This window comes from Crocodylus siamensis, chromosome 11 (genome assembly GCF_052110815.1).
Source record: "Crocodylus siamensis isolate JL-2025a chromosome 11, ASM5211081v1, whole genome shotgun sequence".
In the NCBI taxonomy this organism is placed as follows: Eukaryota; Metazoa; Chordata; order Crocodylia; family Crocodylidae; genus Crocodylus; species Crocodylus siamensis.
The window spans coordinates 7,295,507-7,320,649 of NC_143405.1; the positions used below are offsets into that span (position 1 = coordinate 7,295,507).

General features: G+C 43.7%; 2 protein-coding genes across 12 annotated transcripts in view; one reads left to right on the forward strand and one right to left on the reverse strand.

The window, feature by feature from the left end:
• TSC1 (TSC complex subunit 1) overlaps positions 1 to 13,823 on the forward strand; it is a 36,248-nt gene extending 22,425 nt beyond the window's left edge. For all 10 annotated transcript variants that reach the window (XM_090022665.1, XM_090022664.1, XM_090022660.1 and 7 more), the window contains 9 exons: positions 1,095 to 1,668; positions 3,116 to 3,159; positions 4,576 to 4,742; positions 5,354 to 5,536; positions 5,899 to 6,009; positions 6,571 to 6,693; positions 8,805 to 8,992; positions 9,112 to 9,276; positions 10,471 to 13,823. In XM_090022665.1, coding sequence (XP_089878791.1) covers positions 1,095 to 1,668; positions 3,116 to 3,159; positions 4,576 to 4,742; positions 5,354 to 5,536; positions 5,899 to 6,009; positions 6,571 to 6,693; positions 8,805 to 8,992; positions 9,112 to 9,276; positions 10,471 to 10,978 — 2,063 coding nt within the window. In that variant the 3' untranslated portion in view covers positions 10,979 to 13,823. The remainder of the gene's footprint in view (positions 1 to 1,094; positions 1,669 to 3,115; positions 3,160 to 4,575; positions 4,743 to 5,353; positions 5,537 to 5,898; positions 6,010 to 6,570; positions 6,694 to 8,804; positions 8,993 to 9,111; positions 9,277 to 10,470) is intronic.
• A 150-nt stretch (positions 13,824 to 13,973) lies between these two features.
• On the reverse strand, positions 13,974 to 25,116 carry SPACA9 (sperm acrosome associated 9). Of its 2 annotated transcripts, XM_090022671.1 has the most exons (6): positions 24,981 to 25,116; positions 23,930 to 24,034; positions 22,622 to 22,777; positions 20,643 to 20,845; positions 19,874 to 20,021; positions 13,974 to 18,615 (listed from the first exon to the last, which is right to left on the reverse strand). In XM_090022671.1, exons 3-6 carry the CDS (start codon positions 22,763 to 22,765, stop codon positions 18,607 to 18,609), a joined length of 504 nt encoding a protein of 167 aa, XP_089878797.1. In that variant the 5' UTR covers positions 22,766 to 22,777; positions 23,930 to 24,034; positions 24,981 to 25,116; the 3' UTR covers positions 13,974 to 18,606. The 2 variants fall into 2 exon arrangements, with proteins under 2 accessions (XP_089878797.1, XP_089878796.1); XM_090022670.1 differs by having other exon boundaries at positions 13,974 to 20,021.
• Positions 25,117 to 25,143: the final 27 nt, after the last annotated feature.

The following is a 25,143-nucleotide window of genomic DNA, read 5'->3' on the forward strand; positions in this document are numbered from 1 at the left end:
AGAATTCCCATGTTCTCAAGTGTTTGCTACTTGCTCCCAGAACTTGCAGTACCTTTTAATCCAAAATATTTTTCTTAGGAAAGATTGACAGGAATGGAAAAAGACTTTTAAAAATTTTGGCAGAAAGTAGGGTGGAGGAGGGACTGTTCCATCCTAGGAGGATGAGCAAATAAACCTCTCCTAATATATATATAAATTCTGTCTTCATAGAAAAACGTATCCATGCTTACTGTAAGGAAATAGCATCCCTCTTTAGAGAATATTTTGCAAAGTTTATATTCCAGTTCAAACTCTGTTTGGAGGACTAGAGTACCTCTGAGATCTGCAGATTTGTAGTGATTTGATTTTTTTTTTTTTTTTTTTTTAACCTATATGAATACATAATACTACACACTTTTTTTTTTCATGTTTGTGATTAACTAGTCTCCATTTTCTTCGCACTTCATCTGCCCCCTCTGTAAATTCAGGGAATTTTTTTTTTATTCCGTGGCTAAACAGAGCAATCATAGAATCATAGAAGTAGGGTTGGAAGGGACCTTGTAGATCTTCAAGTCCAACACCCCACCCCGCCTGGGAGCAATACATTTAGAAATGTCCCTACTTTAAATTGGCATAGCCAAGAGGTTTTCAGTTGCTCTCTTCCTAATAACCTACTCTTATTTGTTTTATCTTAGTAGTAGTCTAAAATTTAATCTTAACTTTTTGGTGCCTACCAGCATGTGTCCTCCTAAGTATTTTGTCTAGGCATTGAAACTTGAAAACATTTCCAAAAGATATTGAGGAACTGATCTTGGGCAAGAGCAGGAAAAAAAAGTCCTCCTCTCCAGCCCCCCAGAAGTAAACTTGACATGATGCCCTGTTCTAATTTTACTTCAAGACAATTTGCGGGACTTGTATCTCAGGTTATATTGAGCAAGCCTAAGTGTGTACCAGGTAAACAATGCCTAAATCGCCCATGGGAGTTGGCTAGGAGCAGAACACACCAATGGTGAAAGGCGGATTGTGTTAATGCAGCAGCAAAAGTTGTTTTCTGTTTTGGTTTTTGGTTTTGATTTTAGCTCATCCACCTGTTTCTGTCTTGTCCTCTTTTTCAGATGCAATATCAAAAGAAATCTCTGAGATCACCACAGATGCTGAGCCCATGGTGCCTAGAGGAGGTTTTGACTCTCCATTCTATCGAAGTTGCGAGAGTTTACCAGGCTGTCAAAAGAAGCCCCAATCTATAGCCTTGGGTGTTCAGGGACACAGTCTAACCTCTGAGCATTTAACCTCTTCTCTGGACAAACCTGGTCCTGAGGGTACACGAGACACACCTAAACAAGCATTTACTCCTATAGACAAGCCGTCTGGAGGCACTGGTGAGAACCCTGCTGGTAATGGGGAAAGCCAAACCTCTGTGGAGACCAGTATCCTCACTCCTAGCCCTTGCAAAGTACCAGCACAGAGAAGGATAGAGCTTGGAAGTTGGCAGCCTCCCCAGTATGAGCATCTTTTTGAGGTTGCATTACCAAAGACTGCCTACCTCTTTGTCAGCGAGAAAACTGAGGAGCTGTTTAAGAAAGCCAAGGGAAATCTGGATGAAGACTGCACATGTTCCACCTCTCCAGTGGAAGTACTGGATAGATTGATACAACAAGGAGCAGATGCACATACCAAGGAGCTCAACAAGTACGCGACTACAAAATTTGCTTAGCTTAAAGTTATTTTTCCCTCCTTATTCCTTGTCTTAGTAATTGCAAAACGGTAGGTATGCCAGGAAAGCGGCTGTGTAGAAATGAAGATGATCCACAAATGTGGATCTGGAATCCTTGTATTACAAAGGAATGTGACAGGCTTTATGCTGGCATCTTTTCAGACTTTGCTGGCTGAAGTTCTCGGAAGTGAACTTCATAGCTAGTAAAGTAAGTAAAATCATGACAGTAGGACTCTTGCCATCCTTCCCAACAGAGCTCAGGGATACAAGGTGGACCCATTGTCTCTAGTGTGGCTTTGATTTGCCTATCATTAACCAGGTATCAACTGCGTATAAGGTAAATGCTGTGACCTGTAAGTCTAGAGGTGAGGAGAAGTATCAACTTTGCTAGATACCAGAGGTGCGTGGGAACTGGTAAACCAGGTTTAAGCCAAGGGTTAAACCTGGTTTACCCTTCACCTTTCATATCCTATTTTGCTGTCTGCTTCAGCCTTTTTCCTAGACTTTCTGTACTTAAGGCATATACTTTTCTCTGCCACTTTCCTATTGCTGTCTTTAAAATCCATACATAAAGTCCTATTTTTTTTCAAAAATCTTTTTCCATGTTTTTCTCTATATCATCTTATTCAAATTATTCTCTAATGCAGCGGTTCCCAAACTCTGACAGATTGCGCACCACCAATTTAAAGCAATACAACCTTAAGTACCACCAGGGAGGGTATGGGGGTGTGTGTATGGTGGGTTGTGAGGGGGTATGGCGGTGTGGGGAGAAGCATAGCGTGGGGGGAGTTGTGTATATGTCAGGGTGGGTGGGGACCCCCTGCACTCCCTGTGGCAGAGCAGCAGGCAGGGGTGCTCAGGGTGCCTGGCAGGGTGCAACTTCAGCCAGAGCTGCACATTGTAGCAAGGGGTGCATCCTCCACTGGACGGTTGGTATCACTGGTGCTCCCTGCACTCGCCGAGCATGGGAGAGAAGCCCTGCATGCTGAAGCCGACTGCCTTGCCTGCCCCCCAGGGGAAGGCACCTGCAGCTTCCCTCCCACCCTGCGCAGCCCCAGCAGGGAAGGGAGCTGGCTGCGGCACATGGGGCTTACCTTCCATGCTTGACAAGTGTGAGAGTTGCACATGCGTGCAGAGAGCGCTGGCGATAGATGGCCCAGCAGATGCTGGGTCCCTCACTGATGTGCAGCACTGGCCAGAGCCATGCCCTGCCAAGCAGCTGCACTGGGCACAGGTGCCCTGAGCCCCTCTGTGTTCCGCTGCTGCATACCACTGACGGGTTGTCTGCGTACCACTGGTGGTACACATACCACAGATTGGGAACCACTGCTCTAGTGTACTTGTTAGATGGCATTTGCAGTGGGGAGGACCGGTAACTTACTTTGCCTCATAAATGACGCAGTCTTGTGTTTTCATTTCCAGATTGCCTTTGCCAAGCAAATCTGCTGACTGGACCCACTTTGGAGGTAAGTAAATTTCCCTGGGTTGAGACTTGCCAACTTAATCAGATGTATTTTGACTTGCCTGTGTCTCCCACTGTTTGGGTTACTTAAACAATACAGTTTGTATTGGGGGTTTTGTACCATGCTGCATAAAAAGCGTAGAGAACTTCCTCTCTTACACTACTAGGGATATTGCCACTCAATTTGGTTGTCAACTGAACTACTCTGTTGTATGTGTTGGCCTTCATGGAAATGCTGATTCTCCAACAGTTTGTTTTATGGTAAGTTATGCAAAAAATATATATAATCCTGGAGCTGAATGATCACGTGCTTTCAAATTAAATTCCATCTGGCTTGAAAGGCTACTTACTTAAATGTTTTCCCACCCCATGATTCATAATTCTTTGACAGTCCTAACCTGGAACGTTTTCTAACCTTTTATCTAGACACCACACAGTTAAGTTTGTGACCTCTGTGGTACTGACCTTTTTCTTGAGTTACTTGTAAAATAAAGAATTAAAGAAGGTGAGTGAAATTTTGGAAGCACTGAATTGGTTCCTTTAAAGTCAAGCAGAGTGATAATGCTGTCGCTACTCCTGAACCTTAACGGAGCTCTGTTTAAGTCATCAATTTCAGCACAGTTGGGACAGTCAAAAATTATTCTCTGTTATGCTGGAAGACTTTAAAATAGTTACAGCATTTAGGAATACTTAAGATAAAATTGTCATTCTGAGGTAGAGCTGTGAAATTGTTCTGTTTATGGTGGCTTTGTCAAGGACATTCTCCTGAAATATTAAACAGACTTTTTTTTTAAATGGCCTGGGGCCAATTCTCAATTTTTTGCCATAAAAGGCATGTCCTGTAAATGTTCATATTTTTTCCGTCAAATAATCATTTCAGCCACCAGCATAGCAATCCATGAGCAACATACAGTTGAGGAAATTTGTAGGCTTAGGGAACTATTCTTAATTTTAGGGCTTCAGGAGGGTCTTTGTTTTGAACTGAAGGTTGTGTTCTGGAAGAATAGCTAAGGTTGAGAATTGGTCGGTCTCGAGTTCTAATTGTTGCTGTGTCACTATGAGTAGATGGCTTCTGTTTCAGTCCCTCTGGCTAAAACTTTGAAGAGTACCCAACTTTCATTACGATTTAATAGGATTTGGAGCCCAAGTTGCATTTTCAAAAGTTAACTGCACCTGCTTAACTTCACCCCTGTCTGTGAAACACAGGTGGTACATTACTAGCTGTAAAACTTGAGTGAGATGAGAATTAGTCAGAGCAGCAGAAGAAGTTTGTGAAGTTCTGTACTAATTTTTCAGTGCTCCGTTTCTTTCAGTAGGACACTAAAAAACTGTGAAAGTGGGACTGGCTCGAGTATGGGTGGATGTTTGAAAGTCTGTGTTGGAGGTTACTGCTAAATACTTTGGTTACTTCTCTGTCTAGGTTCTCCCCCTTCAGATGAGATTCATACCCTGCGTAACCAGTTGCTTCTGCTGCACAGCCAGTTATTGTATGAACGCTTCAAAAGGCAACAGCATGCCCTTCGGAACCGGCGCCTCCTGCGGAAAGTGATCAAAGCAACTGCACTAGAGGAACATAATGCTGCTATGGTGAGGGAGGACACAGCTCTGCGTGCCAGGATGTGATGTAAACCAATCAGTCTTAAATCTATGACTGTCTGCCCCAGACAACAGCTGTTGGAATTTTAAAATGTTTAAAGAATGTCATTTGAAATATTAAAAAAAAAAGAAAAGAAAAAACAGGCCAGTGTTTGTAGAATGATCTGTCGATTAATTTAGAATGTAATTAAAGCTAGTATTCTGCTCAGCTTTGTGTCTTGGTGAATGCATACCTGCAAATGCCAGAGGGCTTTACTTGCTGAGTAATTATTGCAACCTAACCCATTGTTTATACCCTGTGGCCTTTGAAATCATTGATGAGAAATGGGGTGGTGTGAAGCAACATACACCACTGCTAACCTAATTTCATGAATGCAACATCTGTTTTCAATATGTTAGTTCTGGTCCCTTTAAAGAAATGCTGTAGAGAAAACCTACCTGTAGCATGTTTTTCATAAGTTTGAAGGCTAAAAGCATGCTATTGGTGGGCTTCACTTTTTTTTTTGGTCCTTAATTTAATGGGTGACATGCCACAGAGGTTTCTAGTTGAAATAAGAAGATTTGGTCATCTGACATTTCATTTCATGTATGGTTCTGGGCAGAAAGATCAGCTGAAGCTTCAGGAGAAGGATATCCAGTTCTTGAAGCTTAGTCTGCAGAAAGAGCAGGCCAGGTACCACCAGTTTCAAGAAGAACATGATAATATAGTGGCTCAGCTTCACAGCCAGATCAGACAGCTGCAGCATGACCGGGAGGAATTCTTCAATCAGAGCCAGGAGTTGCAGGTATGAAGCACAAACACTGAACAAAGCCATAGTCAAGAGATAATGAAAATGTAAAAATAACCCTTCTAAAATTGTAATTTAAAATGGCTTTTCTTAGGTGTGTTACCGTGTAAAACAGGGAAAGAGAGCCATATGGTCAAGCTGAACCCCCTCCCTTGTGGATCTTTTATTTCACTTAATGTCAGACTTAGAAATGGTGGATTGTATGACTTTACAAGATCCTTTGGGAGTAGTGATTTTACTTTGTTTCATCTGTCACTATTGATCTTGAGGTCCTGGAGAACTGTTGTCTGTTCTGACCAATGTGAAATAAGTCTTTAGTAAAGTTCTAGAGCTCTGAGTCGCTTGCTTTCTTTGAACAGACCAAGCTGGAGGACTGCCGGAATATGATTGCAGATTTGAGGTTAGAATTAAAGAAGGCCAATAACAAGGTGTGTCACACAGAATTGCTTCTCAGTCAAGTTTCCCAGAAGGTAAGAGGAAACGACTGCTGTTTTGGCCTCCATCCTATATAGGCTTTTTTTTTTTCCTGCTTCTACTTCTCCATTTCTAATGATGCATGTAACATTTCATTTGTATCTATATTATGGAATTAAGGTGGAGGTAAGGTTTTGGTTTTTTTTTTTATTATGCTCAAGAAACAGCTGATCTAGTTCTGATACCCTTGAAGTCTTGTGATGTGTTTGGATTATAGTTCTGCTTGACTTCTGCCTCTTAGCTTCTGACATAGGAAGGTGGTCTAAAGGGACCCCTCATATAAATGGAGAAATGGCTTGTTTCAAGAAACAAATGTTTGTGTGGGAAGGTTAACAGACTGCTCCATTTGGTCTTGTGGGATGCTACAAATTTATCATAGCAGCTTTCAGGAATTCTGCTTTTTTGTCATTACCAGCTACTCTCTGGCTTGGCATTTTCCCTTTGTAGAAATAACTTATTGGGGTAATGTAAATCAAAATTAATAGTTATACTATTCCTTGGAGCTCTGATATATTTTTTTTTTCCTCCCTTTTCTCCCTCTCTCTCACTTTTCGAAGCTTTCTAACAGTGAGTCCGTTCAGCAGCAGATGGAATTCTTGAATAGGCAACTTCTGGTCCTTGGGGAGGTCAATGAGTTGTACTTGGAACAGCTGCAGCACAAGCATGCAGATACAACGAAGGTACAGTGTGCAGGGTCGCAGACAAGGCCTTTTTCAAAATATTTGCTCCAGGGTTATCAAGCTCAGTATTTTGTTGAAAAATGCAAAGAAAACTTCACAAATGGGTGAACGAATGCAGATGTTGGGCTTGGAAACCTGCTGCCACTTACGGAATATGCTGTTATGTTTTTATCTTCCATTTTGGGTTAAGGTTATATCTAACCCATCCTGCAATGATTTATTTTCAGAATTCTGGAAGTTTGAATTTTGTATTGCTCTGAACTAGATCTCTCTATCACTCCTTTTAATTTTTGGGATAGTGGAAAAATGGATAGTCTTAATCATGTCATATATGAGGGCTTTTATGACCAGTAGGTCTTGTTGCACCCTAAAGTGGTCCCATGTCAATTTGAGAATACCAAAAGCAAGTGCTTTCAAGGTCAGCCACACATGCCTCTAGTACTCCTTGTTCTTGCCTATGCTAGAATGTGACATGCAGTAGTACCAGCTGAGCTCTGAAACATGAACTTCCTGAGATGAATGTGGCATAGAAAAGATGATTTTTCAGCCTTAGGACTATCTAAGTGGAGAGGTTTCTGCTAGGCTGTGCTTCCTGGCAGTAGCCTGTCTAAATTATACCAGCGACAAAGATGGACATTTTAAAACATTAGAATTTGAAGTGCATTTAGACTAGAAGTTAAAAATTAAGTGTGGTAAATCTCATTTTCATTCTCCTTGTGAGAACTTTCCCAGTGTACATTTCAGTTAAAGCACTTGGTTGATCTCTGGCACTTGTTGAGTCAGGAAGCTGTAGAAAATGTCCGAGTGGGCCTGAAAATTCAGTAAAATCTTAGATGCTTAGTAAGTTATATTTGCAATGACTTTCAGTCACTTAAGTAATTTTCCCTGCAAAAAAAACCTTGCAGAATTAAGGTTTTTGCTTTCCCAAAATCCATGCAAACATAAGCATATGTTCCTCTAGTAGCCCTTTCATAGATGATATGTCTTGCAATGAGAAGTATCTGGCGCAGTTCCAAACAATGAAAGGGTTTGCTTGATCTTAAAAAATCAAGTTGAGGAAAATCCTTTAAAAAAAGTGGAAGTTTCAAAGAGCTGAGCAGGTAAAAATAGATATATGGTGAGTCTTAACTGTAATCTTAATTCTAGTTGTTACAGGCAACTACTAGACTAGTAAAATAGAAAGGAAATTAGATAACCAGTGTTTAGCAGTTCCTTCTAGGCTCCAAGTTGCTGGCACAAACGTATCTTAATTGGCAGTGAGCTGGGAAAGATGCACTTGATGTGTTGCCTTGCACAAGCATGAATAGCCTAGGGTAGTATTGCCAGTCTTTGCAAAAAAATCTGAGTGGGATATTCTTAGTCATGTTTGAAGTGAAGTTTTAAAATGCAGCGTCTTAATCCTTGTCACTCAGTCCCATTTAAGAAACAAATTCCTATTGATTTGTTAGCGCCAGGCTGCTTTGTGGTACTACTTTGACCAACTACATGATTTTCATTTCCCCTAATCAAGGAACCCTTTTTAACCAAAAGTGCAAGTGACTCTTGATGCTATGTGCTTGCCCATGTGAGAGAACAAGCACCCAATGAAGATTAATGGCCAAACAGAAATAATGTTCCTGTTTTCCTGGCAGTAAAAATGGTTACATTTGAAAGGCCACCTAAAATGGTACAGATCTGTGCAGCTTACACTTGGTGGATAGGGCTTTCATAAGGAACACTGATATGCTAAAAAATTCCAGTGATGTGGCCTTGGGTTCACAGTAGTTTGAAGTACAGTTCTCAGTTGCCTGGTTTTTCCTTTTCTCTTAAAACCTCTGTCCCGTCTGTCTGTTTGGTTTTAGACTTGATATTATAAAGACATTAAAATTCTCACCCCATTGCAGCACTTAAAAACCTCATCCCACTTGGCCAAGTAAAAGCCCGAGAAAACAACAAACTTGGACTCCTGAAAGCAAAAGGGAAAAGGGAGAGGAAGAGTTGCATCATTTTACTTGAAATGACCGAAGTTGAGCCTCTCTCTTAATCCTTTTGAAGATGCAAATATTAAACTAAATAGAAAGAGTGAAGTTGACTTGGGTATCATTTATTAACTCAGACTGTCTTCTCTTCAGGAAGTGGAAATGTTGCAGGTTACTTTTCGGAAAGAACTGGAGAAAGCAAAATTCTATGTTCAGCAGCAAAGCCAAAGGCTTGATGCCTCCCAGAAACGGATAATTGAATTGGAGTCTCAGCTTGCAAAGAAAGACCATCTCTTCTTGGAGCAAAAGAAATACCTAGAGGATGTCAAAATCCAAGCAAGGTGAGGGTTTCACTTCAGTAAGTGAAGTCTGTTTTACAAGTTCAAAAAAGCGCAATGCAGTTTCTGGGTTGAAAGTTGAGGGGAACTTAAAACTGATTACAATTGCCCTGTATGTTTAGAGGCCAGTTGCAAGCAGTAGAGAGCAGGTACAAGGCCCAGAAAAGAATTACGCAAGCGTTTGAGTTGGAGATATTGGATCTGTATGGCCGACTAGAGAAGGACAGCCTACTGAGAATGAGAAAACTTGATGAAAACGCAGAAGCAGCTGAAGTAGCAGAAGAAAGGTAAGGGCAGTTATGCAAAATCTGATGAACCACTTGCAGGTTGTTCAGGGTATAGTGTGGTGCATTTTATCTATAATTTTTCCAAATCCCTTCCCCTTTGAAGCATTTTCCCCATTTTACAAAGAATGAAACTGAGACAGAAGGCAGTGGTTTGCCCAAGCCATCCAGCAAGTCAATAGCTGGATTATTAACAGATTAAAGTAGTTTTCTGGTAGCTAAAATGTTACTCAGACTTTGGCTGCAAGTGAAAACTACTTCCATTGTAGTAACATCCTTAAATGTTCTGTATGGACAACTTGAGCTACAGTAGGTCACACCAAGGATAAATCTTAATTATTTAAGAAAATTCAGCTGTTATTGATTAGTAAGTGCTCTATAACAGTTCAGTTGTTAACCATGTATGAGTGAATAACATGAAACTCCTTGTGGCAGAAATTAGTTAAATGACTTAACAACTAGAAAGGGCATTGTTGGCAGTACTGTCTCTTTAGATAGGATGTTCTCTAGGGAAATGGTTTTACTGTATTGGCATTCTGCTCTTGCTGGCTTAAATAGGGACTTCAGGATTGCTGCTTTCCAAAAAGGGGTGTTTGGGATCTGATCCAGGTTGTGGTTTATTAACCCTGGAAACAGCAGAACCTTCTTAGGACTAAAGAAGGGTTAGGAATTGACAGTTTCTCTTCTGTTGTGAAACCATTCTGGGTTTTGAGCTATTGTTCTGCATTATGTCTTGGGTATCCTTCCACCACCAACCAGAGCTTGTCAGTTGGGCATAAAGCAGCATTAGAATAGATTCAAAAGCAACTGATGGCAAAGGAAAAGCAGTGACCTTGGATGTCTGGGTCAGGTAAAGGACAGATCTGCAAGTCCAAGGGAACTGTACAGCTCCTCCTTCTACAAAATGGTGAAGATTCAGGTGCATCCTGCCCTGGAATCTGTGCTAGCTTTGGACGTGGATGCTGTGAAAGTACATTTGTGATACGAGTTACTTAAATTATTTTCTGGCGCATCTGTTATCTTGGCTATAGGGTTAAGCAGAAGGAGAAACTCAGTGAAGCAGGTTCAAGCACATCAGCAATAGCAGACTTAAAACTAATCAGTCAGATGCCTCCTTTCCCAAATTGTCAATCTCCCTTGTGGTGTCTTGTTGCTACCATCACTTTGACTCTGTCTTCCTGTCTCCTTTCAAAATAGGCCAGATTGTGGGAATGAAGGTTGTGCTGACCCTGTGGCAGGGTACAGTGAAGAAGCAGTTGGCAGAAATGGAGAGACCAAACCTCCCAGCACCCATGGTAGCAGCAACAGTAAAGGTGGCAGCAGCAGTGAGTTGTCCACTCCAGAGAAGCCCCAAAACCAGAGATTGGGGCCATTCGGCAGTCGCTGGGAAACAACCGTGTCACTGGAGCCCTCCAGTAGTGTCCCATTAACTGTAGGCTCACTCCCCAGCTCCAAAAGCTTCCTTGGAATGAAGGCACGTGAATTATTCCGCAACAAGAGTGAGAGCCAGTGTGATGGGGAGGGGGCAGTGATCATCAATAGCCTTTCTGATACTCTAAAGACCGAACTCTGTAAAGATCCAAGCATGGAGGTAAAGACTCTGCCAGGCCCCAAGAACCCCAGTCCCTCGTTAAAGAACCAGGAAAGCAGTGTTGGACAGCTTCATATCATGGACTATAATGAAACTCATCATGAGCACAGTTAAAAAGGAAGATAGTCAATCAGTGTTATTTTCATATTCTTGGCATAGAACAGGAGGTGTGAATGCAAGTTTAACTAAAAGCTTTTCTGTTTCGTGGGTCTGAGCGGCTAGCTCGTGCAGCGGAAACAGGATTAACGTCCATTAAAAGAAAATACCTACCAAATGATTGCAAAATGGATTTGGGGTCTGGAATTGTAATGCCCGGCCTAACTTGCTTCTCTCCTCAAATCCAATCTTTAGCAGCGTGTACTAATTTGAAGGGACAACTGTTAGCATTTGCAGGCATGTGTGTTCTTCTTTTTATTTTTGTGGGAGAGGTTCCCTCTTTCCCCTCTCCCTCCCCACCTCCCTCCCCATTCCCCCCTTCTCTCCTTCCCAGTGAGTAGCTGCATCCTACGAACTTGAGTGCAATATGAGGCCAAATTAACATGTAACCATCTTCATATTAATGCTTTGTTTTTTCTCAGCCAGCTTCAAGTTAGAGCAGTTCACTGTGCTGCCCTTGCGCTGATATTTGGCTACTTTTCTCCTGGAAAGGAGTAAAAAACAATTTTTAGTGCACTCATCGGACAGTCTTTTATTTGGCTGCACTTTCCCCTCTGCTCCCCCATACCTGAACCTTTATTTTTATGTTGGACTCTGGTCAAATGACTGGTTAAAGAACAGTGCATATCTGCAAAATACTGCATTCACCCCAGTTCATAACCATTATTTTTGCTGTCGTTAATATTTCCTGGCAATGTTATGTGAACCAAGATTTGGTGGGGTCGGGGGAGTTTCAGTTTCCTTTGAGGGCTGTTTCCTGTCACTCCCCGAGGAACTGAAGGTTGTAATGCAGAGGCAATTGTTTTTTCTTTTCTTTTGCTGTAGTCTGTTAACTCTCTTCTGGGGTGGGAGGTTTTGTGTTCAGTGTTTAATTGACACTGGTACTGACCTGACCAGTTGTGATAGCTGAACATGTGAGGGAGAGGGTTTTGGGGTGGCTCCAAGGAGGACAGCTTGTAGAGATTGTGTGCAAAGCAATGGGTTCACTAACTTTCAGGCAAGAATGTGTTTTCTTTCAGAAGAAGCAGCATTTCTCAAAGCTGGGAGATTCCTGTGCTGTCTTGCCTCTTTCGATCATGGTCTCTGTGCCCAGCCTACCAAGACCATCACATCCTGCATCTAAGAATCTCTGCTTTCTTTCCCAGGAGTAGCTTTTCCAAGCCTGAGTCAAGACCCATTAAACAGATGCCAAAGGATGCGTTTCCCTCTCTACCTCCTGTGCTCTTGCTCCCTTTGCAGGGGTTCTTTCAGCTCTACCTGTGCCCACCCAACTCTTTCCCTGTCTCTTAGGTACCCCTTCCCCCTTCCACTGTCCCTGAGAGATTGTGCACTGCCTCTCCAGTGGATGTAGCTGAAAGTGAAGTCCAGAATCCCATCCTGCAGCCTTTCTGTGTTTTGTTACTCCTTTGAAGCCTGTGGAAGAGTTTCACATACAGAAGGGCTGTGGGACCAATGCATTATGGCATGGATCAGACTTGACTTGTCTTTTTGGCAGAAGAGAATCTATTGGGAAAGCTAAAAGCCCGGATTTGTGTGGGGCAAGGATCACTTAGTTTGTAATGTGACTCCTGTCAGGCTTCTGCACTGCACTGCATCAGTGTTCTACTTTGTAGATCTAGTTTTTTCTTAAATGCTTAATGTGGACAGCAGGTGTTTTTAAGAATCTTCCCTCCATCCCCTCCCCATAAAAAAAAAAAAGTCACTTGTCTTAGTGTTAGTAGCTTAACCCCTTCTTAACCTCTGAATAGGGACAGAACCTGTCAAGGAAGGCTGGCATTCTGCTAACTGGAGAAACAGCTGCTTTCTTCCTGTGACCCTGACAGTACCTCCCTTTGTTTCCACCTCTCCCAGAACTCCTAGGTCTAAAATACATTTCAACCTCTCTGACATTAACATTATACTGAATGTCCTACTCAATGAGTCAGTCCTAACTCTGAAAGTGAAGGTGAATTTCAGTGGCAGTGTCAAAGTGCAAATGTGTGTTGAATAGAAAATAGAGGTCCGTGGTACGTGACAGACTAGTTTTGCCAACAAGTCTGTAAATGAAGATTGCATGATTGCTGCAGTAGAAAAGGATTCTGTGCAGATTTGGAGGCTTTCTCCCTCTCGCCCCTACCCAGTTCTAGTCCCTCAAAAGCAAATGGTTTGCACATGGCCCTTGAAAGGGCTGGCTTAGCAACTGGATGCAGTTTTTACAGGAATCTACTTGACCATCCTTTCAGTTCTCAGAGTGCTTGTGGACTAGGCTGCTACATGGCGATTTTTACTTTTTGGTTGCGGGGCTGTCTTTGTTGTATAGTAGCAAAACTGCCCTTGCGTTCCCATAAGCTCATCAGTCAGTGGCCCTTTTGTATTTTAAAAGGGTTTTAGCACTGGCATGGTATTGGAAACCACTTTTAGGGTTTATCTATGGACCACAGAGATTATGGAGGAACAAACTTTTGCCATTGTTTTGTAAATCTAAAATCATGGATCTGCTGTATGTAGTTAACTTGCAGTTTGTTTAAAGGGATCCCATCAGTGAAATGGAAACAGATTTTTTTTTTTAACTGATTGCTTTTAGTTAAATCTAAAGATGCTGTCTTTGTCGAAAGTTGATCTGTTCCCTGCCTCGCTCTTTGTAAGCATGTTAAACAATCCACATTAAATGCCATAAATATGAAATGCAAGGAAAAATGGTACAATCTAAGCTAAAGAGAACCTAAACCAAAAGGAGGTTTTGCTGTCCTTATTAGAATGTTCTAAAATGTCAAGGCAGTTGCTTGTGTTTAACTGTGAACAAATAAAAATGTATTGTTTTGCACTACTTTGTGTTGAGCTCTCTGCAGGCTGACCCCTTGTGAACAGAGCATTGGTGGTGCTCTGCACTGAGTCAACATGAGCTTTGCACAAAGCAGAGGAGTATTTAAAGCACCTTTCTGAGACAAGTGTCTTTTAGTATGGGCGTTGCACAACAGAAGTGTCCTATATAAGCAAATGTTTTTTATTTTGTGCAAAATAGCCTTCATGCTGACATAACTGAATAATACAGAAATTGGATGTCATTTTAAGTCTTGGAAATCTCTCATTTCTAAGGTGAGCTAGCAAAATGTGCTTGTGAGCAATGAGCTTACCTGCAAGCAGTCTGCATACTGAACTAATTTCCGTAAGATTATTACCCTTTGGTCTGGGTGATAGAAGTGTGATCCGAGTGCTGTTCATCCTTCAAACAACCATTGATAGTGGAGAATCACAGCAGTTCAAAGTACCATTGTCCCCACAAAGCCTGCTTAAAAGGGAGTGTTTTATTCCAGATGGCAGCTTTGGGGAAGCTGTACTTGCCTTCCCAAAGAAACTGAGTATGAGTGAAGTGGTCATCACCTTGAAAAGTAGCAAAGGAGTTGTAGGTATCTTCTGAAAATGAGCTAGGTAAAATCAAGCTACCGATTTGTAAAAGATCTGATTTTTGTACTGGATGTCTAGTTAGATTTTTGGCACTTAATGCTCTTTGGTTAAGGCTGTGTCCACGCACATACCTTAGGAGACATTTACAAGAAGCATGCACAACCCTTGAAATTGTGTCCACTCCAAGAACCAGCTTTGATTTAATCTCCAATACAAGGATTAACCTTCACATATGCAAAAAAAAAAAAAAAAAAAAAAAGTGTGGTATTAGAGACCGACTAGTGTCCCCGTAACACTGTGGGAACTGTACAAATACAACTTTGAAAATAGCTGTTCTTCAAACTTGAATCTTCAGTGGTACAGTTCATGCTAAAAAATTTAATTTTTATGCTCAGGCACTTTTTTTAAATGTACAGGGGGAGAGGTAAAGGGAAGTGCTGTGATATTTCTTCCCAAAAACTTTTATTTAGGGATGAACTTTCCCAAGTCAATGCAAAGCCTTTCACGCCACTGAGTAAACACTTTGAACCCAATTGGTGGGGTTTAGGTGGTGCTGACGATGTCATTTGGGACTTCCGGCATTGAAATGAATTTTACAACTGGACAAAAGCCAAAACCAAAAGAGTTTTGATTTCACTTCTTTTTTTTTTTAGTGTTTTATCACAGCACAGAAAACAGAGCATTATTTGCAGGAGTAATGCCACAAAGGTACAAAAAGAGAAATATAAAGCATCTTCCTTCCTTACTAATGCTAAGCAGGATGCTCACTATCTCATAAACACAGCCATGAATAATAAACACTTTGCATAGTAGGTAGGTGGGACTAAATTATTCATTTTCATTTCATTTCCTGAAACAAAGTATTGCTCCTTGAATCCTGATTTATAATTTCACCCACTTCAACTATTGCTGGTTTTTAAAAAGATGCTTGCTATTTCACCGAATAACCTGGGAAATTAACAAGTAGTGAATTATCCAGCTACCTTCTGAATTTACATTCAAACTAAGGGCTGAACTTTGCAGGAACCCTGATCAGAAATTAATCCCAGTCCACAGTTACTGCCACTTTCCTCCAAACTCACGGTTCCTCTTGCATTCCTTTCTACACACCTGGCTTTCCCTGTTGAGCTGCTGTTTACAGGCTGGTTTGTTTCTATTTGCTTTCTTTAATGCTGCTTTGAAAACCTGACCACTAGAGGCCTCCATGACTCTGCCACCTCATTCTAAACTATGCTTTTGAGCCGCCGAGCTTCTGTATGTTCCCCTGTCATCTTGACAGCTTTCAAAGTCCAGTCCAACCCTGACTTTCTCCAGCTGACATCAGTACTTCTACCTCAACTCTTTGTGACCCAACGGGATCCTGCTTCTATACCCGTGTCTCAAATCCTAAACGTTTTAAAAACCAAGTCTTCAACTTTAAAGAGCATTTGGATTTGGATATTGGTTGACAAAAGCCTTTTTTGTTTTTCTTCCCCTGTCTAAGTCAGGTCATAGCATTTGAGTAGCTTGTTAGTAGAGATGCAGTTGAATTGTTTTGGAATCCTGTACAGCTGGCCTGTATCTGTATTTCAGTCTTTTGTAGGAAAAGCTTCCTAGGAGATAGTCAGGTAAGTCAGTTTGGCTGCCTGCCAGGTTGTTTTTTTGGTCTTTCAAGTTAAAGCTGAACTTTACTACAACTCTGTGTTAAATTCCTAAAGCCATTAACTGGATGATGGAAAGATGGTACATTCTCTCCATAGCTAAGGTTGGTGCTAAATTTTTAAAGAAGGATTTTTGCATTAACCTATCAAGCTTTTGTCTTTCATGTGATCCTCATCCACTGTACAGAGACCTTGCGTGAATTGTTTCCAGGCAAGTACTTTTTTGAGACTTGCCTTGAGAGTGCTGTCATGTTAAACTTGATGCACAATGTGTAGTTATACAGTGACATGTTTCTTATGCAAGGGTCCTTGATGAATTTTCGGCGTGTAGGAGTGGTTTTGAGGATGGAGGGAAGTTAGTTTTGGAGTTGATCGTTTGTACAAAGATCTGATATCCTGCATATGTCAGGAAAGATCTGATATCCTGCATATGTCAGGATCTCTGTCAAATCATGACGGCCTGCTGAGTTAATCTGTTGGGCACCATAGTTTTGAGGGAGACCTAGGAGGGCTATTATCCAGGTAATCTAACTACATCAATACAGTTGGATTACCTGCATAATAGGTGAGCAGAGCAAGTTAATATCTTCTTCAAGATTAATGTGATAAATTTGGTAATAACCCAAAGTTTCAGGCTTATGCCACCTGGAAGATTGTTAAAAATAAAAGAGTTTTCTGATGTTGAAGGAATATAGAGGTCTGTGGCTCACCGTGGTACAGCCCATGAGGTGTCTGGCCCCTGGCCACTTCCAAGTTGGACAGCCCTACTGTATACAATTCTTCCCCCCCGCCGTCCCGAACTTAAGCCACCTCTATGGCACAGCTATTACTACATAGTCCAAGTTGGGCAGGCTTTTTTGCGCTAACATCCTATTAGCAGCTGTCTGCTGAACAGCCTCTACCTCCTCTTCTTTTAGAATTCCAGCTCATTTCAACTGAGCAGGATCTTTGTCCTAAAAAATAAAGTTTTCTGAAGAAATCCCTAGTTTCATAGTAGCTAGGGTCAGGAGGGACCTGAACAGATCATCTAGCCTGACCCCCTGCCACCAGCAGGAATGAATGCTGGGTTCACAAGACCCCAGACAGGTGATCAGCCAACCTCCTCTTGAATTTGCCCAAGGTAGGGGCGAGGACCACTTCCTGGGAACCTGGTTCCAGATTTTTGCCACCCTAACTGTAAAATATTGCCTTCTGATCTCTAACCTAAACCTGTTCTCCATCAGTTTATTACCATTGTTCCTCGTCACCCCAGGTGCTGGGGAGAAAAGGGCTCTACCTATTTACTGTTGATCTCCCCTGATGAGTTTGTAGGCAGCCACAAGGCCCCCCCTCAGCCTCCTCTTGCTGAGGCTGAGCAGGCTCAGTTCCCTCCGTCTCTCCTCGTAGGGCCTGTCCTGCCCTCTCACCAAGCGGGGTGGCCCTCCTCTGAACTCTCTCCAGGCTGGCCACATCCCTCTTGAAGTACAATGCCCAGTACTGGATGCAGTACTCCAACTGCGGCCTGACCAAAGTCGCATAGAGGGGGAATATCACCTCTCTGGACCAGCTTGAGATGCACCTTTTGGATGCATGACGAGGTATGGCTAGCTTGCTGGCTGCAGTCTGGTGTTGGTGGCTCATGTTCATCTTGGAGTCAATAATGACTCCAAGATCCCATTCTGCTTCTGTTCTTTCAAGAAGGGAACTCCCCAGCCTGTGTGTCCTGTGGATTCCTTCTCCCAAGATGTAGCACCCTGCATTTGTCTACGTTGAACCCCATCCTATTCTCGTCTGCCCACTTTTGTAGTCTGTCTAAATCTATTTGCAGCCTCTCTCTCCCTTTAAGTGTGCCCACCTCGCCCCACATCTTAGTGTCATCAGCAAACTTAGACAATGTGCTTTCCATCCCCTTGTCCAAGTCACTGATGAAGATCTTAAACAGCACGGGCCCAAGGACCAAACCCTGGGGTACCCCACTGCTCACATCTCACCAGGTTGAGTACAACCCGTCCACCACTACTCTCTGGGTGTGCCCCATCGGCCAATTTTTTACCCATCCAACTGTGCAGGCATCGATGCCACAGTCGCTTAATTTATTGATGAGGATGGGGTGAAGAGACGGTGTCAAAGGCCTTCCTAAAGTCTAGAAAGACTACGTCCATGGCAACCATCATCCAAGGATTTAGTTACTTAAAGGGCAATCGGGTTGGTCAGGCAGGACCTGCCTTTATTAAATCCATGCTGATTGCCCCTGAGCATGACCTCCCCTGCAGCCCCCTCTCCGCCCCAGATTCCTTCCAGCTCCAGGGTGGTCAAGTGTCTGTGGGATAGAAAATGGGGAGAACCAAGCATGAAACAAAAGGTGGCATGAAAGTTTACCTGTAGTTGCGCCCTAATCTTTCTACACTGCTACTTCCTCCTGCCACTCCCTGGTCCAACCTTCCTGTCTCAGCTGATGCTTGTTGCAAAAATCTAATCACCTTAGGGTAAAAGCACTCCTATCATTTTGGCAAACAGAGCCATACATGCAAGGGAAATGGTTTTATTCAGGTGTGTCTTCTGGCAGGAGGCAAGGAGCAGGAGCTAATAGGCCTGTAGAAGGGGAAAAGAGCAAGCAGATGCAGGGAAATTAGACATTGTGCTGTGAAGATCATGTTAAGAACTTCGCTAGCAGTGCTTTAGCAAATGATACCAATAACTCTTTAAGTGGCGGCTTGAGGGGGTGGAAAAACCTAGGAGCAGGCTGGCCCCTATCACATGGCTTTGGAAAATTAGCTGGCTGCTTGGCCTCTGCAGAACATCTATGATTTTATACCCTTCTATACACCATTGACTGATCTCAAATACCTTACAACTGTTAATAAACTATGCTTTACAAAAAGCCCTGTGAGCCAGAAAGAAAAGCAGAGGCACAGAGACCTTAAAGCGCTGTTCTGTTTTGCAGAGATATGATGAAAATGAGCAAATCTCCTTTCTCTTCTGGAGTCTCACGCATTGCTATAGTGATAATGTCTCCTGTTAGTTCTGCAGGACTCTTGCAGCTCTAGAAGTGACTGGCTTATATCAGACTACATCAACTAACTACACTTCAACTGCGGGATCAAATTCTGTCCTCTGGGACACCTCTGCATCCCCACTGAAGGTCAAGAAATGGACTGTGTGCAACTGAGGATCATTTGGCCCATGATCTTCACTGGGTGAGACAATGCTATTGGCTTATGCTTGGTATAACATGTGACTTTGTGTTGGGGACCCACTTCCTACTAACCCCAAAATATTTGATAAGAAATTGTGTGCATTGAGCCTCAAGTGACTTGCTCAATACACAGCAGCCGTGAAAGTGAAAACATGGCTTAGTCCTGAGTGCATCCCCTACCCTTGCCACCAGGCCTTTCAAGGGGGAATATGTGATGCCATTCTACTGAGATGTGGCTTTCCTGGAAAGAGGAAGTGGGGAATATATTGGAGGAGGAGGGTAGGTTATTTGCTTCAAAAGACTTCAGGATGAGCCATCCAGACCTTGGGTTAAAAAAGGGAAGGGAAATGACTGAAGTGGATAGTAGAGACCACATACAATCAGCCCTGCTATGTATAGGAGACAAGTTTTGGCTCTTTAAAAGGAGTGTTTACCAGGTGGCTTCCAGGGACCATTGAGAAGTCTCCCAGTGTAACTCCCTGGTTTCAAGTACTTTTTACCATCCTTACTTCTCTGGTCTTGTGCACGGTCTCTGCAACTAACCAAGGTCTGAGTGGCCACGTGGGAAGCAGGAGGCAGACCTGGGGGAGCCACTGCCCTTGCTGATGCCTCCTGCTGTGCTTTCATCTGAGAACCAGCCCTTTGGTCACTCACATCATGCAGGACGTGCCGAGGTAGCTTCTCAGCATGGGCCATCCATTCCTTCATGTAGTCAGTCACTATAGGAATGAGGCTCACCACCCCTCCGTAGTGATTCCTTGCTTCATCGCAGCTCAGGTGATTCACCACGTCGTGGGGGTACCTGGGTGATAGAAGAAAGCATTTACCAGAGCAGCCAAGGATGTGTGACTGTAGAGAATGAACAAGCTAGTTTTAGAATCACTCGTGAGAGTCACAATCCCCTTTCCCAAGACAAAGGGGCAGTGATAGAACCAGGCCTCATGGCTGAAATTCCTGCCACAGTGGCATCTTCCCTGGTAGTCCCAGCTAGGTGGTCCCCGGATGATCCAAGTCCAAGCGCATGTAAAAATACTGTTATCCCTCTGCCCCTTGCTGAAAAGAACTTTACTGATGGGACGGGGGTGGTGATGGCATTGCCTGTGCCTTCCATGTGCTAAGCTGCCTCAAATGACCCTTGTCATGAGTACTAAAGCTTCCAAATCTTGTATAAGAAAACTAAACATCTAGACTAGGACTGGGGGGGAAAGAGGGGAAGCTTTCACAGAGTAGGGAAAGCCCAAAGTTGATGGTAGCCTCCTCCCCCATTAGAATGTAGAAGGGATTCATGTAGCTAGAATGGACGTTGCCAGATGGTGATCGTGCACAGGCGTACTTGTGATCACTTCCCAGTCTGGTACATGAATGCAGAATGCTGACCATGTGACTAGAAAGGTACAGAACTGATTTGCTTCTCTAGACCTACTTGGCTCGAATGTTGCTCAGATTGTTGCTGTGGCTGAGAAGCACCTTGCATTTTTCCAAAATGTTGTTTGTGATGCCGTTACCAGGGTGCACAGCTTCTAGCTTCTGACAGAGTGTGCTCAGATCTTCACAGATGCTCAAGAACATGAGGAGGATGCGCCTGTCGGTGGCGTTGTTACAGTGATGCTCCATGTAGCTCTGCACCTATGCAGCACAACATGTGGAGGGAAGGGCAGTGTTAAACTGTGTGGAGACTAGCTGCAGATACAGTTGTGTGGTTTTCATAGCCTTATGTGCAACACACCACATGTAGCTTGTGTTATAGTGTGAGGAAGCTGCTCTTGCCCACTCTTATGCAAGGACTAGATGGAATTATGTGTGTCAGACCTTCTGGATCCTGGAAATATTTCCCCTGTTACTGTACAACAGGATGTAGGGAGATGGGACAAGACAGATCCGCTCATAGGCCAATCCATGAGCCATGCCCCAACCCCCTGAGTAGAAGTATGCCAGGGCTACCCCAGCTTTAAAGCTACAGCAGCTGCTAGGTGGCAGGGCAGTGTAAGGGGAGAATTGCTTGTTTCCATCCCAAGTGGCAGATACCTTGAGCTAAGCACAGCTCCCCAGGCTGAACGCAAGGTGGAAGACAGAGGCTCTAGTCTGTGAGTATTTTGAGGTAGACACTATTTAAGGTATGTGCACAACACCTGACTGGTCTAGGCACTACTGCAGTGCCTACTTAGTAATCTACAGCATTAAACCTTAGGTGTTGTCTGCATCAAGCCCTTTATCTCTACTGGATTTTTTTTTTTACTAGATAACACAAATGGAAATGGTACTGTGCAGCAAAAATACCTGGGTTACCTGTAAAAGGTGGGGACTTGAAGTTGATTTTGGTATTCAGAGAAGACTGACTTTTTTTGTTTGTTTTGCTGTTTGTTTTTTTTTGTTTTTTGTGAAAGGCTCAAAGTTAGACAGGGATGGTTTGGGGAACTAAAAGATGTTGTCAAGTTGCTCGTTTAAATCCAACCCAGACTGGTACAGCTTTGGTTCCACTTCTGCCTAGGTCTGCCTGCTATGCAGCTGGCTTGCGCTATTGTAATATTTAGTGACTATAAACATTTAGCGACTATAAACATTTAGCAACACAAGGTGTCTGGACACTTGCCTAAATAGAGAGCAAATTCCTGGCATTTCAGCAGATAAATGAAATCCTAAGGAAATCTGATCCTACTGATTCAGATTTTACTCGGTGTCTTTGCCTTGTAGGTGGAGAATTTGTTCTTGGGGATAATTCTGTTGCTCACTGCACAGCCAACATTCTCTTTGTATTTTGATTTCTCCACAGTGTCTAAATTCTTCCCCCTCTTTAAAACAACCAGTTTTAAAAATTCCATGACAATTCACTTACCAGCCCAGAAACCCTTGCCCCACTTGGGACCTTCAGCCCTCAATCCATCGCTCTGCTGCTGTAGCACAGCCATTATTTTTAATAAGCACTACAGAAAGACACAGTGGTAACAATACTGGGGGTGGGAAAAAGCAAGCCAGCTAGTTACTCCATGTTAAGGCTTATAGATGTGTGGCAGAGGAGAAGGTTAGTCTTCCTTGTACCACAGATCTGGTTAAGCCCAGCATGGTGAAACAGGGGTGGCTGGTTAAATTATCTAAACTAGTGCTTAGCAGTACGTATTATTTTGTATAAACCATTAAGTTACCATGTGTCTGGGTTTTTGTTTTTTGTTGGGTGGTTTGTTTTTTTTTGTTTTTTTGGGTTTTTTTGGTTTGTTTGTTTTTTTGTTTTTGTTTTTTTTGTAGCCTTGTAATACTGAATTAACAAACACGTGATGCCAGAGAGGTTTGTCTGCTTCCCGCCTCCTGAAAATATTTATTTATCACTGATACACATTCACCTACACGACAGCATTATGCTGTTCCCTGTCTCTGCTAGCTGGGATCTGTGTGCCAAATGCTTTGTACCTGTCCAATGCTTGCCACAGGCCTGATCTTGTCATGGGCATTCTCTCGGGTGTGTTCCAGTGCTGCGATAAATGTAAACTGCTGCTGCTGGAAGAGTTTGTAGTACTGCTCTATGCTTCTCAGACTCTCCTTCACCTCGTTCATTTTTTCCCCCTCCTGGATTTGGGAAGGGGAGAGGGGAGGACGTCAGGTTTTTTTTTAAAGTGATGCAATTTTACATGTGTTGCTTTCTTTCACCTGCAGCTGTAACCATACAGGTTGAGTTGCAAAATAAAAATCAAGGAGAGGGGAAGATATATTTTGTCAAGGCGCTGCAGTCCCAGAGCCCCAAACAGTAAGTCAATGAGGTAGTAATGATGCTGCAAAAAGAGGTAGAGAACCCAGAGGGGACCACTGACAATCAGATGCCATAAACCCTAGTGGGTCTATTGTAAATATAATGTAGCAATGCATCAAACACAATGCTGTGAAAGGACCGGAGGGAAAAATGTCTTCTCTTACTTCATGTAAAACTATTGCCCAAGTGGCTTAAACTCTAACATTAAGTGAAGGCTAGCTTGATAGGCAGAATATTGTGATGGAACAAGGGAGACCTGGATCCGAGGTTAACCTCTGGCTCTCGCATCCAAGCTGGGGCCCTGGCAAGGGGTGCTGATTTCCAGGCCTGGTCTTGAACAAATGTTGAGGCAGTGCAAGCACTGGGGAGATGTATCAGTTTCTACAATTTTCCCTTGATTCCCCTTAATTTGTATTGTTCCTTCCCTGCCCCCCACTTCCCCCTCTAAAGCTACTGCTCTTTCTGCTTTTTTTTAAATCTCTTCTGTGTTTCAAATTAAAATATATAAAATAAATTTCATAATTTTCCATATTCCCCTGATGGTGCAGGAATGCTGTGGGCACTAGCTATTTTCATACCACAGTTTATATCAGGGTCTTGGGTAATGGCTTAGATGAGGAATTGTGATGGCTCATTGGAGATGCCGAAGGGAGCTGAGACTGGCACTAAGAGTCAAAGGATACAGCATAGGGTAAGGTGACCCTGTATGACAACAGCTGTCCATGAACCCAATTCTAGAGCTGACCAATGCAGCTGTATAGCTGTTTTCCCAAGTGCTGTGCTTCAAGGGACCACAGACACCGCTCTTGCAAGCTGAGGGCAGCAACATGGACCAAAAGCTCCTCCCAGTTGCCCAATTTCCAACCCTGCTGTTTTGATACCTCCCCATCCTCACAAGCACCCTGATATCTATGCTTCCCTCCACAATGCATTTAAAATCCCTTTTTTTGCATCCCTATAATTTGTCTTACCTTGGTGACAAAGGCCTCCTCCCTGGAATGTGTAATGGCTTATAGATGTTGTCTTGGGAGCTCTTGCATCTTAGTATGCAGAGGCCACCCAGAAGCCTGCAGCACCTTGGAGGGAAATGAAATTCATGTTGGTGCATGTGGGTAAGGCAGCTCTTCCTTCTGCCCAGTCACAGTGATTAGAAGTGCAGCAGGTTATAATTGTTGTTTAATGTATGAACTGATAACACAGTCCCCAGGTACAACAGTCAATACCTGGGGATGAAAATGCTGCTTTTCCCATTCTAATATTTAAAGCATCTTCTCAGAAAACTCCATTCCTAAAAATCATTTGGGCCTGGTAGTTGCCTTTAGGTTTAGTAAGGGTACAACACCTCATGGGCACTGACTAAGACTAAATGTCCTGCCTGGTCCTAGGGCCGGGTCCTAAGCCATCTTTTGAGTGCTGTAGGAGCTGGCATGGCTCAGCTCCCCTTGGAAGCTAAGGCATGAGGGACTTTTGTAGGAGGGATTTTCTAATGGGTTAAAATGGCAACAAGGACAAGTGAGTGCAGAACTGCCGGAACAGGGAGCCCTGGCACAGGTGCTACAGCAGGGCACGTGAAGGCATTCTGTGGGGAAGGGGGCTGGGGACTGCACTGCCACAATTCTCAGGCCCTGCGTGGCTCCTGCAGCTTGCCCCTGGCCCTACAGGCTCATTTCAGAGAGAGAGCCAGGGCCCTCTCCACCTCTGCCTAATTTCATAGAGGCGAGGGGCCGGAAGGGGCTCTCAGGCCCCAGCTCTGGTCTGGGGTTGCTTCCAGCAGTTTCCAGCGCAACCGCAGCCTCCCAGCAGGGTCCATGCTGGCGGGTCCCTTCCTCCTTGCTGCTCGTGCCCAAGACAAGGGGCCCTGGAGGAGCTGCTCGGTCACCCCGTCCTGCCCTGGCCGGGGGGGTTGGGGGCGGTGGCCTCGAGCCGGAGTAGCGGGGAAGCCCGGGGCAAGGGTGCACACGTGTGTCCATGGGTGGATGTGTGCACACACGTGCGTGCCGGGGATCGCAGCCCCGCGCTCACCTGCCCTCGCTCCGGCCCGTCCCGCCGCCCCCCGGCACCAGCCCGGCCTGGCAATTGTTACCGCCGTCTCCCGGGGCAACGGCGTGACGTTGCGCCCCCGCCCCGGGGCAGGCCCAGCCGGGCGAGAGGAACACGTGATGCCAGGGAAGGGAGCGAGAGGGGG